Source organism: Mytilus californianus, unplaced genomic scaffold (assembly GCF_021869535.1).
Source record: "Mytilus californianus isolate M0D057914Y unplaced genomic scaffold, xbMytCali1.0.p SCAF_14, whole genome shotgun sequence".
Classification (NCBI taxonomy): domain Eukaryota; kingdom Metazoa; phylum Mollusca; class Bivalvia; order Mytilida; family Mytilidae; genus Mytilus; species Mytilus californianus.
The window spans coordinates 15640095-15655056 of NW_026262626.1; the positions used below are offsets into that span (position 1 = coordinate 15640095).

The window sequence follows — 14962 nt, forward strand, 5'->3', positions numbered from 1 at the left end:
GTGGAAGTTAATTTTGATACAGATCAATATATCTCTCCAATTTTTACAGTTCCAAAGAAAAATACAAATGAGCATAGAGTGATTCTTAATTTAAAAGAGTTGAATAAATTTATTATTCCCCATCATTTCAAGATGGATACTTTTGAAATGGCTCTAAAATTGGTGAAACCAAATTGTTTTTTCAGTTCAATTGATTTGCGTCATGCATATTATTCTGTTCCTATAGCAGAGGAACATCAGAAACTGTAAATTCAGAAATTATTGCGTGCATTTTTTATTGCGATTTTGTCTTTTTTGACTAAAATGCGATTTTAATTTTTGCGATATTGAGAAAAATCCTGTTTAATTCATATAAAAAATTTCAAAATGCGAGTTTAAATTATTGCGATTATAACCCTGTCGCATTTTTCGCAATAATAAAAACATCGCAATAATTTCTGAATTTACAGTATTACGTTTTATATGGAAAAACAATATTTTTCAATATACTTGTTTACCAAATGGTTTGCTATCAGCACCTAGAATCTTTACAAAGTTAATGAAGCCTGTTTTTGCAACTTTACGGCAATTTGGTTATATGAATGTAGCTTATATTGATGACTCTCTTTTGCTTGGAGATACTGAAGATGAGTGCATAGAAAATGTACAAAATACTAATGATTTAATGGAGTGGCTTGGTTTTATAATTCATGAAAGAAAATCTGTTTTCAAGCCTGCAAAACAAATAGTTTTTTTTAGGCAATATTATTGATTCTGTATCTATGACAGTTGTGTTGCCAAAAGAAAAAGTAGAAAAAATTGTATTAGAATGTCAGAATCTGATCAAGAATAATACAGCTAGTATAAGATTAGTTGCCCATGTTATAGGCTTGTTAATATCCACTCTCTCAGCTGTGGATTTTGGTCATTTATATTACAGAAATTTAGAAATTGAAAAGATTCAGGCTTTAAAATTGTCATTTGGAAATTTTGATCAAAATATGAATATTACATCTGCCATGAAAGCAGATTTAAAATGGTGGGTTGAAAACTTACATTGTCAGAAAAGAGTCATTAATAGGAAAAATCCAGATTTTTCTATGACAACTGACGCCTCATTAAAAGGCTGGGGTGCTTTATTTAAAGACCAAAAAATTCAAGGACGATGGAATGATGTTGAGCAAACTTATCACATAAATGTTCTGGAATTGTTAGCCATTTCTTATACTCTGAAGGCTTTTTGTAAAAAATTTTCAGATATACATGTGAAGATTTTTTGTGACAATTCTAGTGCAATTGCATATGTTAACAATATGGGTGGTATAAAATCCATGCAAATGAATGAAATAACCAAACTTTTGTGGGTCTGGTGTATTGAAAGAAATATATGGATTTCAGTAGAACATATTCCTGGTAAATATAATGCTGCAGATGTTGAATCAAGAAAAATTGATGATCATTTAGAGTGGATGCTTGATAAACAAGTTTTCCATAAATTAGTGGACATTTGGGGTACTCCAGGCCATGATTTATTTGCCTCTGGAATAAATTGTCAAGTTGAGAGTTTCTCGTCGTGGAAACCTGACCCTGAGGCAGTATTTGTAAATGCTTTTAGTATTTTATGGTCTGATGAGGTATTTTATTATCTTTTTCCCCTTTTTCTCTAATTAGTAGATGTCTACAGAAAGTTCAGAAAGACAGTGCAGAGGTTCTGATGATTGTACCATTATGGCCGACTCAGACATGGTACCCAGTACTACTAGAAATGTTGATAGATTTTCCAAAAATGTTGCCTCGAAAGAAAAGACTGCTGTCCATTCCAGGAACGAAAAAGATTCATTCTCTTCACAATCAGTTAAAGTTTCTTGCTTGTCGGTTATCAGGAAAAATTTGGAAAACCAAGGCATTTCAGACAAGGCTTCCAAAATCATTTTGGCATCTTGGCGAGACAGTACGAAAAAGCAATACTCAACTTATGTCAAGCAATGGTTCCGTTTCTGTAGTAAAAGGAAAATTGATACACTTCAACCAGCTTTAAATGAAGTCTTAGATTTTTTAACAGTGCTTTTTGATAAAGGATTAAGTTATAGTACGATAAATTGTGCAAGATCTGCTTTGTCAGCCTTAGGAATAATGTTTAATGGAGTGACAGTTGGCTCTAACGCTACAATCATCAGATTTTTGAAAGGTGTATATAATTTGCGACCTTCAGAACCTAGATATAGTGAAACTTGGGACGTATCTAAAGTTTTTAATTTTTTACGGAAGTTATCTCCCGTAAAATATATTTCGTTGAAAGATTTAACATTGAAGTTAGTAATGTTAATTGTTTTATCCACGGCTTGTAGGACACAGTCGTTATTTTTGCTATGTTTAGACAATTTAGTAAAAGGAAAGGATAGTTATACCTTGTTTTATTCAGGTTTATTGAAACAGAATAGACCTGGGTTTAATGTACATTTTGTTGAACTTTTTGCCTATCCTCCAGATAGGAGATTGTGTGTTTTTACTGTTTTAAAAGAATATTTGATGAGGACAGCTAAAGCTCGCGGTAATAGTCAGAAGCTTTTTATAAGTTATGTAAAACCGTTTAAACCAGTCTCAAGAGAAACAATTAGCAGATGGGTCAAAACTGTTATGTCCAAATCAGGAATAAATTTAAAATCATATTCTTCACATAGCACGAGGTCAGCTGTTGTTTCTAAGGCTTTCCATAATCTGATTCCTGTGGAATGTATTTTACGAAGAGCTGGTTGGACCAGTGAAAAGACTTTTGCTAAATTTTATAAGAAGCCGATCGAGTCAGATGCACAACGTTTTCAGAGAGCTGTTCTGAGTACATAGAACTTTATTTGTAAAATTAACTTTGTATATAGGAGGGATATATTTTTTGGAGGTTTTTAAATATTACTTTTTGACTTATCTCAGGGCTTGTGCTCTTTGAAGTCTCATCTGGTCCCGGAAACGGGATGACGTAGTTAAATTCCAAAACTAAACGAGACTTACCTTGGTAAAAGTTAAAGTTCAGTTGGAATTTAACGTAGTCATCTTTAGTTGTAGGGATCAGATGCCCTCCCGATATCCCTCCCCTTTTTTGTGATGTTGTACTTAGTACTTTTGTATGCACAAACCCTTCGACTTTGAAGACTGAAGCTACACATGCGCACGAACATCTCATCTGATCCCTACAACTAAAGATGACTACGTTAAATTCCAACTGAACTTCAACTTTTACCAAGGTAAGTCTCGTTTAGTTTTGGAATTTCATTGTTCACTGACCATGGAAATGTGATAGTGTGAGTTTGGCATGGTGTCCTATGTACAGGTATTTATGTTGAAATAATTTTAGAAGTTTCTACACCAAAGATACTCCGTAAATTGGTGTGCAAGATTTTCTCTCTGTGTTGGAAGATCCATTGGTGGCCTTGGGCTGTTTTCTGCTCTTTGGTCGGGTTGTTGTCTCTGACACATTCCCTATTTCCATTCTCTATTCTATACGTTCAATGAAAAACTAGTTAAATATAGATTCTACCACTGCATCAAGTGTGATACGATATTTATCCACTCGACACATTTACATTTTCAAAACATGATATTTATCCACTTGAAACAGTTAAATTTCAAAATAAATATCGTATTGCACGTGAATTGGTGGTGGAATCCATTTCTCTGATGAGTTTAAGACGATATGCAGACAAACTTAATCCTTCTTTTCGAATGATCTACAAAAAGATGTGTTTCAATCTATGTGACGTCATCAGGCATGGTCCCCTTTTTGATGACATCACAACAGGAATTTCGCAAAAATAGCAAGAAAATTTGATGTCATAATTGAATTTTGACCAACGAGGAAAGGAGATCAAATGAACCACACGTTGATTAAATAAAAATAATCAACAGGTCAGGAAAAAGGATAAATTGGGTAAGAATTAGACCTCTATCAGAAATCTGGTCATCAGAGGTCAGGGTGATTATGAAATTTTGAAAAAGAATTTAAGAGGCTCCCTTGATGTATGGAGAATTGACGCCTTTGCCTAGGATAGAGGAGGTAAAGACATTGTCTAAGATAGAGGAGGTAAAGACATTGCCTAGTATAGAGGAAGCCAAGATATTGCCTAGGATAGAGGAGGTCAAGACATTACCTAGGATAGAGGAGGTCGACATTGCCTAGGAAAGAGGAGGTCAAGACATTGCCTAAGATAGAGGAGGTAAAGACTGCCTAGGATAGAAGAGATAGACATTGTCTAGGATAGTGGATGTCAAGACATTGCCTAGGATAGAGGAGGTAAAGACATTGCCTAGGGTAGAGGAGGTAAAAACATTGCCTAGGGTAGAGGAACTAAAGACATTGCCTAGGATAGAGGAGGTAAAGACATTACCTAGGGTAGAGGAGGTTAAGACTGCCTAGGGTAGAGGAGGTAAAGACGGCCCAGGATAGAGGAGGTAAAGACTGCCTAGGATAGAGGAGGTAAAGACATTGCCTAGGATAGAGGAGGTTCAGACATTGCCTAGGATAGAGGAGGTTAAGACATTGCCAAGGACAGATGAGACATTGCCTAGGATAGAGAAGGTAAAGACATAGTCTAGGATAGAGAAGGTAAAGTCATTGCCTAGGATAGAGGAGGTAAAGACATTGCCTAGGATAGAGGAGGTAAAGACATTGCCTAGGATAGAGGAGGTAAATTCATTACCTAGAATAGAGGAGGTAAAGACATTGCCTAGGATAGAGGAGGTAAAGACATTGCCTAGGATAGAGGAGGTAAAGACATTACCTAGGACAGAGGAGGTAAAGACATACAAACAGGTAACTCCTTCTGTTGGAAATGACAACATTGATAGGCTAAAATATATCAAAATAGATTTAATATATAAGAAATGGCATATACATGTATGTCAATGATAAGACACACATTATAGATTTTTCCCTGTCCTAAATTTATATTTTATTTTCTTTAATATACATTTTTTTAATCCACTCATCAAGATAACAAAAATAGTCTCCGGTTTCAAGCTGTTACTGGTTATCATTACAATACAAGAGGGTCTGGATGTGGATCCTTCATTTCTGTATTCTTAAATTTTTATAGGCCATTTTTGTCAAGCCTGCGACTTTTGTCGCAAAAGCGAGACATAGCGATCCTACATTCCGTCGTCGGCGTCGTCGTCGGCGTCGGCGGCGGCGTCCACAAATATTCACTCTGTGGTTAAAGTTTTTGAAATTTTAATAACTTTCTTAAGCTATCCTGGATTTCTACCAAACTTGGACAGAAGCTTGTTTATGATCATAAGATAGTATCCAGAAGTAAATTTTGTAAAAAAAAAAATCCTGTTTATTCGTATTTTACTTATAAATGGACTTAGTTTTTCCGTGCCAGTTAACATTACATTCACTCTGTGGTTAAAGTTTTTAAAATTTTAATAACTTTCTTAAACTATCCTGGATTTGTACCAAACTTGGACAGAGGCTTGTTTATGATCAAAAGCAAGTATCTAGAAGGAAATTTTGTAAAAATTTATTTCCTGTTTTCCCGTATATTACTTATAAATGGACTTAGTTTTTCTTCCAGTTAACATTATATACAGTCTGCAGTTAAAGTTTTTAAAACATTTATTAGATTCATAAACCATCCTGGATTTTTACCAAACTTGGAAAGAAGCTTCTCACAATCAAAAGATAGCATCTAGAGGAAAAGTTTTAATAATTTGTTTCCCATTTTTGTTGAGCCTACGACTAACAGCAAAAGTAGGCGAGACACTGGGTTCCGCGGAACCCTTACGAATGTTTCTCTTTCCTTTATACTGTTTGTCCATTATTCTCTATTCTTTATTTTTTTGCTCCATTTTTCTCTATTCTTTATATTTTTTGCCCAGTATTCTTTATTCTGCAAATCCCCATCCACAACCACGTACAATGAATTATACAATCAAGTTAAGCATATTTTGATCTGTGTTACATGTTGCATCTACTGTAATGATAGCCGGTAATAGGGTGTGGGTTTGAGATCTCCAAAAACTTGCTTTACCTCTCTAAATATTCATGTGTGTGTTCCAAGTCGGGAATTCCTCAGTAGTTATGAAAGTTGTGATAAAAGTATCTGTTACATTATTCACAAGTTTTATTAGACTTTATTGTCTATTGTTGAAGAAAGTAAATTTACATATTAATGTCATTGGGTTTCTGTCTATTGATGTATTCCTTCAAGTTGGCTTCAACTACTTTTGTTCATAAAACAAAACATGGTAGTAACAGTTATATACTATTGTATGTACGATTTGTCAAGCTCTTAGTCGTCCAAAGTCAAGAAGTTATGAAGGGGTTCACAGACTACTTAAAATCTGCACTTACAATATAGTTATTGCCACGGAATTATGATTATTAAGTACTAGGTGGTCTTGTGGTAGCCTGCTCGTTTTGAGTGCGGAAGTTGTAGGTTCGATCCCTAGCAAAGTCTTGCCAAACACTTGAAAATTGGTATTTGCTGCTTCTCTGCTAACTACATGGCATGTAGGAGTAAAAGCAAAGACTGGTTTACTCAGAATAACATGTGTTTGGATAGGATGATATGTCTTCGGTTCCCGAGCACTGTAAGCTTCTGAACAAGAATATCAAAAATTCACATCAGCAAGTCGATTTCGTTTAAAGCAGGTTTCAAATTCATAAATATTCTCGTCCTGGTAAGAATGAAATATATGCCAATGGACGTTAAACAACCAATTCATATTATCATCTATGAAGAGGAAGACCTATATTTAGGGACATGGCTTCTACAAATATCACTAGAATTTTTTTTTCAACCATTTTTAGAAACATATTCTTAGCTTCTAGTTAACAGTTAATGTTAATTCTTTTTTTTCATAACTGTCTATTACGAACACATTATAAAAATAAGGAGATGTGGTATGATTGCCAATGAGACAACTATCTTCCAAAGTTCAAATGAAGTGGATTAAGCAATTATAGGCAATCGTACGACCTTCAATAATAAGAAAAACCAATTACGTATAGTCGGCTATTTAAGCTCCCGACCTGAAAAAATATGAAACAATTCAATTGAGAAAACTAATTCATAGGCTATTTTATAACAAACTGTTTAAGTAATACAAATATGACAGACATGAACCAACGACAACCACTGAACTATAGGCTCCTAACTTTGGACAGGCACATACAGAATGTGACGGGGTTAAACATGTTTGAAGGCACCAACCCTCCCCTAACCTCGGACAGTGGTGTAACAGTACATCACTTATTCAAAAACTTACATTACTGTAAACTTCTATGTCATTTGGTCTCTGGTGGATAGTTCAATAGTTGTCTCATTGGCAATTACACCACATCTTCTTATTTTTATATTTACAATAACAGCTGGAAAGATTATGGACATATTATATTACAAACCTGTACAGTGTTTAATTCGTTTTGTCGGTACTCAATTAAAAACAACGAACACAGTTGTGTTAAGCCTAGACAGGCCACAATGCAAATGTTTCATTCATGGTCGTAGTTATTGAAAGCATGTTCATAGTTATTAAATTATTCTTTCTTATGTTTATGATCTATACATGTTCGCTGTTGTAATAAATTTAAAATAGATGTCTATTTATCTATTTAGCTACCTTGATCATTTTCAAAACGCCTGAATTTTCCTAGGGACATGTATGTTTAGACTCCTTAATTTCACAGTATTTCGATCTTTTGTGTATATGGCTGTAAAAGAAAGTTTTACTTGTAATAGTAATCGTATTAAAAATAGTGTTGATAAACTGTTAATTCTGCAGGTTTTTTCACAAACATTGTTAATCGAAATATTGTCTGTCAAATGTAACTCAATCCTTCCGTCCATTAAGATGCAGAATTGAGAGTTAATTTTTGTAAATCCATCTTCAACATCTCAATGCAGCACATACAACATTCGAAAGTATTTAGCTGTGTGTTTTGTGCAATTTGCTCTTTGATTTCGATATTTTAGAACTGCCTTGCTTAAAGTCAGTTTTCTTTTTAAAGAGGCCGGAGGGGTTTCTTATCCAGACACGCCGTATCCCGAGGTGTATAACTAACTTACACCCCATTCTAACCCCTATATTTGTTAACATTGATTATTAAATGAAAAAAAAAACGATAGCATATTTATTGACAATATCAAACCATGATTTATAAGAATATTTGTTTTATTACATGAAACCCCACTAGTAACCTTTCTTTGGTTATCTTCGTTCAAACTTTGACAAGTGAGTATATTTTACAAATGTCAAAGTTGCTGTTTTGCATATTCCCGTTAAATCCATGTGCTAATTCGGATCAGCAGGTCAAGGTCGACTGTTTCGTGTATTCTTATTACAAACAAAAAATACATCATGCTCCTAGTATACAGTTGTCAATATGGACGGGTATAAGACGGACGACATTTTGTGGCAAGCGTTGGATTTGGTATAGAAGAGACTAAAGATAAAGGCAATATTATAACCCAAAGTACTTACCTGAATCAGTTTAATAAAGGTAATCATAACTGTATTTTATATCTTACGATTTTATCAAAAACAACCCCCCCCCCCCCCCTTCTCGACAATAAACAAACATTCATATTCGAACATACTAAGGGATAGGTGTGTCTGCATTAGAAACCCGACTACCAGACACGCTCAACATACAATATTTAATATTGAGGAACTCCCTTTTTTGGGGGGGCAATCAGGGGCTGATCCAGCCGGGGGTTCCCAACTCAAGAGAAAAAGGGGGGAGGGGTCCAACCCGCGGAACGCCCAACCCCAGATCGGCCACTGGGTATCCGGGGAGGGGGGGGGGGTCCGGGAATTAGAATCCCCATTTTTTTTTAAAGATCAATGCTTTAGAATAGAGACATATGACTGGGATAAAAAAAAAATACCTTCAAGCAAAAGAGTATTTAAAGGATTATTTTTGTATTCCATATAGATGCTTATTGGAATTTCCTAAAATGTGTTTTTTAATATCATGAAACAATTTGTAGTGAACACTATTAGTAATTTCTTATATTCATGCTATTTAAAAAATAATCAATTTCTATTGTTACGATTAACAATGGACTATGTTTGCGGGATGTAGAAGCAGGGGTTTCCAGAAACCCCGCTCGTCACACCCTGTGGTCAAAATCCATTGTTATTCGTAACAATAGATCTATTCAATTTACACTTGTTTCAGAAATAGAAACTATGAAGTATAACAATAGAACTGGGGTGTAATTATATAGCCTCTAAATTTAGGAAGCAGTCGTGAATGTAACAAGCATCTTGATGTTTAAAATATAAAATAGTAATTGTTTGTATAAATTGACAACATTACGATATAATATTACTTTTTTTTAAGTGGAAGACAGACTAAATGGTTAATTGTTGTCCAAAAATAAATTATTGTTAAAGTGTGTCATAGTACAAAAAGAAGGTACATGTATTAATTTAAATTTCTGTTAGTCTTCTTGATACATTCATTAGATTCATTGCTGTCTTATTGATGGTTACCTATATAATACAGTGGCGGTCCGTTTTTATTGGCGAAAGAAGCCGGAGTCCCCGGAGAGAACCACCAACCTTCGGCAGGAAAAACTGACAATCCTAGTCAATTAGGATTACAGTGGAACACATCTGCCACGTGCCGAGTTCCAACTTATAACCTCAGTGTTGACAGGCAAGTGATACAGTAGATTAACTACTTAGACCACCGAGATTAGTAGACATGTTCGGAAAACAAATTTAAAAATTCAGCAGTCTGTTTCACAAAAGAACTTACGACTAAGATTAATCGTAAGTCATGAACAATTCAGTATACTTACGACCAATCTTAATCGTAAGTTTGTTTGTGAAATCGACTCCAGGCGTACTGGATGTGATATTGTAATAACAGTCCCGGATGCGGATCCAGGATTCTGAAAAAGGGGGACCCGCGGGCCTCAAACTAGACAAAATTTGGAGTGGTATAGGTAAAAAGTCTGGATTAATCATATATGTAGCCCCATAAGTGGAAATCGGGCACCCCGGCACCCCTAAATCCGCCTCTGAGTCCGATATGTTTTATACATACCCCTTTTTCAAACCCTGGATGATAAGCCCTGGGTAGTTGTTACAATCAAAGGCTGGTATGCATTTCGATTTTTTTCGCAACTACAATTTACATATTTAAAAGAATGCGGCAAAAATTTAAACTTGAAAAATAAATATATAAAATGGATCTAAAAAGCATTGCTGATGAAAATCGTTTGATTTATAAGTTCATAATATTATATTATTTGAGAAATATACAGCAAAACTTCTATTCTAGGACGAAAACATTATTTTGTTTTTTTTTTATTATAGAAAGAAAACATCTAAGAAAAGTTTTCAATCGGATTTGTTCATACTTTTTACCGGTAAATGGTCCATTGTTTAGTATACATCCAAGTCACATGACTTACATTTGTACACATCAACAACAACATTAATTCATGATCATGAACAAATTACAAGTACAACTTAAGTGACACCATGGAGCTTACCACTTTGAAAGTGATAATTATTTTTGGACTGTTCATTACCACATTACTTTTGGGATTTTTCCCAATAAAATTAGTCGCATACATCAAGAAGAAAAATTCCAATAGAATACGATACAGACGGGCAATAAGTATTTTGAGTTGTTATGCGGCAGGTGTGTTTCTTGGAACATGTTTACTGGATTTACTCCCGAGTGTCAGGAGGGACCTAGAAACTATACTCAGAAAATTGCATCTTTTATCTGGATTTCCTGTGTCCGAATTCGTAATGGTATTTGGGTTGTTCTTAATTCTAGTTGTTGAACAAATCATTCTTTCTTGGAAAGAAAATCAGCAAAATTCGTCATTTCTAACAACTGGTAAGGACAATAGTCGAAAATCATTGCTGTCTGATACAGATGACAGAGATTTTATGAGCTCTACACGATCTGATCTAAGTGAACATTCAATTGGTGGAATTAGCGATGAACCTTATGGACACAAGGAACTGTCAACTTGTTCTCACGTACATGTTTCGGGGGATGTTTATAGCGACACAGAACAGGAACCACTTTATTCTAAACAAAGGACTGAAAAAGGGAACAAAAACCAATTTGAACACAACCATTCTACTCTACGTTCTATTTTATTGCTAATAGCTTTGTCTTTACACTCTGTTTTCGAAGGACTTGCAGTAGGATTGCAAAGAAAATCTGCTCAAGTCCTTGGAGTATTTGCTGGACTTTTTCTACACAAGATGGTGCTTAGCTTCAGTCTGGGAATGAGCTTGGTTCAAAGCAAACTATCATATAAATCAATGTTGCAATCTGTTACAATATTTTCTTTGTCTTCACCATTTGGTATCGCTCTGGGCTTACTGATCATAGACTTGTGGGATTCAAGGATATCTGTATTAATTCAAGGATTGTTGCAAGGGATTGCATGTGGTACTTTTCTGTATGTAACTTTTTTTGAAATTTTGCCACATGAACTAAATTCCAGTGATATTAGACTAATCAAGGTAGTATTTTTAATTCTTGGATTCAGCACAGTGACTGCAGTGGTGTTTATTAATGAGAAATCATAAAAACATGTAAATAACAGTAAATATATTATATTTTAGTATTAATATTTATATCTTTATTGTCATATAAACATATTCAGTTTGTGACAAAAAACAAAAACAAATATAATATATTTTTTTAGTTTTTGGGGATAAAGATTGCATGAAATGCAACCAAACCCCTTTTGCTATTGGCATGGCTTGATATATCTTCCAGGGTTTATCACTTGCTTTGATAGTTAAAACAAAATACATTTAGTACAGTGAGGAGAAAATTCTTTAGATCTTATCCAGTCAATGTCATTCAATTTATTAATGATATATATATATGTTATACTCAGATATTTACAATGAATATAATGTATATTTGAATAACCAAATTTATAGAGAAAACTTTGTATTTACCGCCGGCATGGTCAATACTAGTATTGACCGCTTTTTTGCCAACCTTGACTCCAACACAAATATAATTTATATATAAATTGCCTGCATTGTACATGTTGTACCTAAAACAATTCGATGTTCTATTTTAAATTCATATTGCAAAATAAAAGCAATCCTTACCCTTCAGTGTTCACAAACAGTTTGATCTCCAGTAACCACAGGAAAACTTAAGCCAAAAAAACTGTTACCACAGGAAAACGTAGGCCAAAAAAACTGTTTCCAGTATCCATGCAGAAAAAATAGGGTACATGTACATGTATGTAAAAAGAATTTAAATGTCGTCCATGTAGACTGTGTCACTGTGTAGGAAAATGTTGTTGACTTGAATGGATGGGGTAGGCTTGAAAATTTGAGGAGGGACAGCAAACAAAACATATCTCCACAGTATTTTTGTTTTACTGACAACAGACACAACATGCACCAAAAGAAAATAACAAAACCCTTCCGGGCCTTTTGAATATCCTGTTACATTTTGTACTTTCAATTAGAAGGTCTAAACAGTGTCAGACATAACTCTTAAGTTGTTTTTTTAGTTTAATGTATCATGTGTATCATTTACAAACATGTGGGTTTAGGCCTTTAGGGTTTGGATAAGGTTTCCTGGGTGTTGGGTAATTTTCTGTTACGGTCACAGGGTTTATACATGTACATGTATGGAGGCTTTGCATTTGGTAAAGTTAAGTTACAATAATGTACATGTACATGTAAGCTGTGGCTATATAATAGTTTTATCTAAAATGTATGGCTTTGTTTATTGATCAGGGTAATTGATTGATTGATTGTTGGTGTTTAATGCTGCTTTCAGTACTGTTGACTATATAGTGGCAGCTAGTTTTATTTATTGACGGAGGAAGCCAGAGTCCAGAGGCGGATTTAGAGGGTTTTTCAGGGGGCCCGCCCCCCCCCCCCTTTTGTTGAAAAAATTTGGTTGATTATATAAGGAATCACTGAAGCATGACTGGAGTGGGCCCCTCTTAAGCAGTCAGTGGGCCCCCTCTTATGAAAATTTCTAGATCCGCCACTGGAGTCCACATAGAGAACCACCAACCTAAAGTAAACTAAATAAGCTAAGACCTGCATTTAAATGAGCATTTTGGACTTTCTTTTGTTTTTTGTCATGTTTGTCCATGTACATGTATGACTTATTAAATTAATCATACTATTCCATTACATTATTTCATTTTTGTCTAGTCCTTTTGGCATTATCTTTTGAACCCAGCTATATGGCAAGCCTTTTTACTATTTATTCTAACTTTGAGATATCTCATATAATATATAAGAGATATAATCTAGTTTTTATAAGATATCTTACAATATATGTATATACTTTGTGAGATATCTTATAAAGTATATAAGATATCTTATATAGTTTATAAGATACCTCATAAAGCTTATAAGATATCTCATATAATTTATAAGATATCTTATAAAGAAAATTATCTTATAAACTATATATGATATCTTATAAACTATATAAGATATCTTGTAAGATATCTTATAAACTATATAAAATATCTTATAAACTTTTTGAGATAATTTATAAACTATATAAGATATCTTATAAACTTTATGAGATATCTCATATAATATATAAGATATCTCATATAATATATAAGATATCTTATATAATCTAGTTTTTATAAGATATCTTATATATTATATAACATATCGTATATAAGATATCTTATACACTTTAAAAGATATCTTCTAAAGTTTATAAGATATCTTATAAAGTATATAAGATATTTTATAAAAAAAAATTTATATAAGATATCTTGTATACTTTATAAGATATCTCATATTGTTTATAAGATATCTTATATAATTTATAATATATCTTATAAAGATCTTATAAAGAAAATTATATGAGATATCTTATAAATTATATGAGATATCTAATAAACTATATGAGATATGTTGTAAAGTTTATTAGATATCTTGAAGTTAGAATAAATAGTGAAAAGGCTTGCCATAAAGTTACTATATATAGAAAATGATCTTCAGTATCTTTTAGATCTGGAGACAATATTTTGTTTTCAGACATGTCTTCAAGTAATTTATATTGACAAAAACTTGTCTCAAGACACAGACTACACTGAAGATAATTTGCTATACAAAAATAAGGAGATAATGTCTAGTTATAAACTGAATTTTTCTTAACATATTATCTTAGTCTGATACATTGTATATCATTAATTCAAAGTATTATTATCCTGAATTTCTCTAAGGTCAATGAAGGTTGTTTTATGAAATATTGTTTACCTTGAAGCAGTTATTGTTAGATAATTAGTGATACGATACATTGATTTCAAAACCCCTGTTTGTTAAGATACTTTTGTTAATTGCTGAAGAGAACACAGAATGGGTGTGTCATTGCATATAATGTAGACATTACAACAAGTTTAAAAAAAACATGTTTTGATTCAATCCACATGCATTCATGTAGTTTCAAGTTTGAGAAATTGCACACTGTGGAAAATAATTACATGCAAGAGGGATGACACATACATGTATATTATATACATACATATATGTATGTACATGATGTATAAGTACATGTACTTTTGGTAATTTAATAATGTAGAGGTACATGTATAAATAAAAACCATAAAATTAGAAACAGTTTTAATGGTACAGAAACTTTATTCAAAACTGCAACTGAAAAAAGGGGGAGGTCATACTCATGTGCCTGTGACCTCAATTACTCATTATACATATATATTTTTTGTACATGCATATTTACAAATTATACTACGTATCTACTTTTACAATGTTGGTATCCAGATGTGTTCATTACTTTCAAATTTTATGAAAATAAATCATTAAGACTTTGTTTAATATTGAAATAAAATGATTAAGCTGGGTCACGTTCTGATAGGAAGAAAAAAAATGAATAGTAAAAGAAGGAAAAAATTAGTCTACAAAATTGTATCATGCGCTTTCTTAATAAAGCCCTTGAGAAACAGATGTTCAGTTAATCTTCAATCACTAATGT

General features: G+C 33.2%; 1 protein-coding gene across 1 annotated transcript; it reads left to right on the top strand.

Moving 5' to 3' along the window:
* The first annotated feature begins 10388 nt into the window (after window positions 1–10388).
* On the top strand, window positions 10389–13134 carry LOC127724280 (zinc transporter ZIP1-like). Its single transcript, XM_052231204.1, has one exon. It carries the CDS (start codon window positions 10474–10476, stop codon window positions 11545–11547), a length of 1074 nt encoding a protein of 357 aa, XP_052087164.1. The 5' UTR covers window positions 10389–10473; the 3' UTR covers window positions 11548–13134.
* The last annotated feature ends 1828 nt before the right edge of the window (window positions 13135–14962 follow it).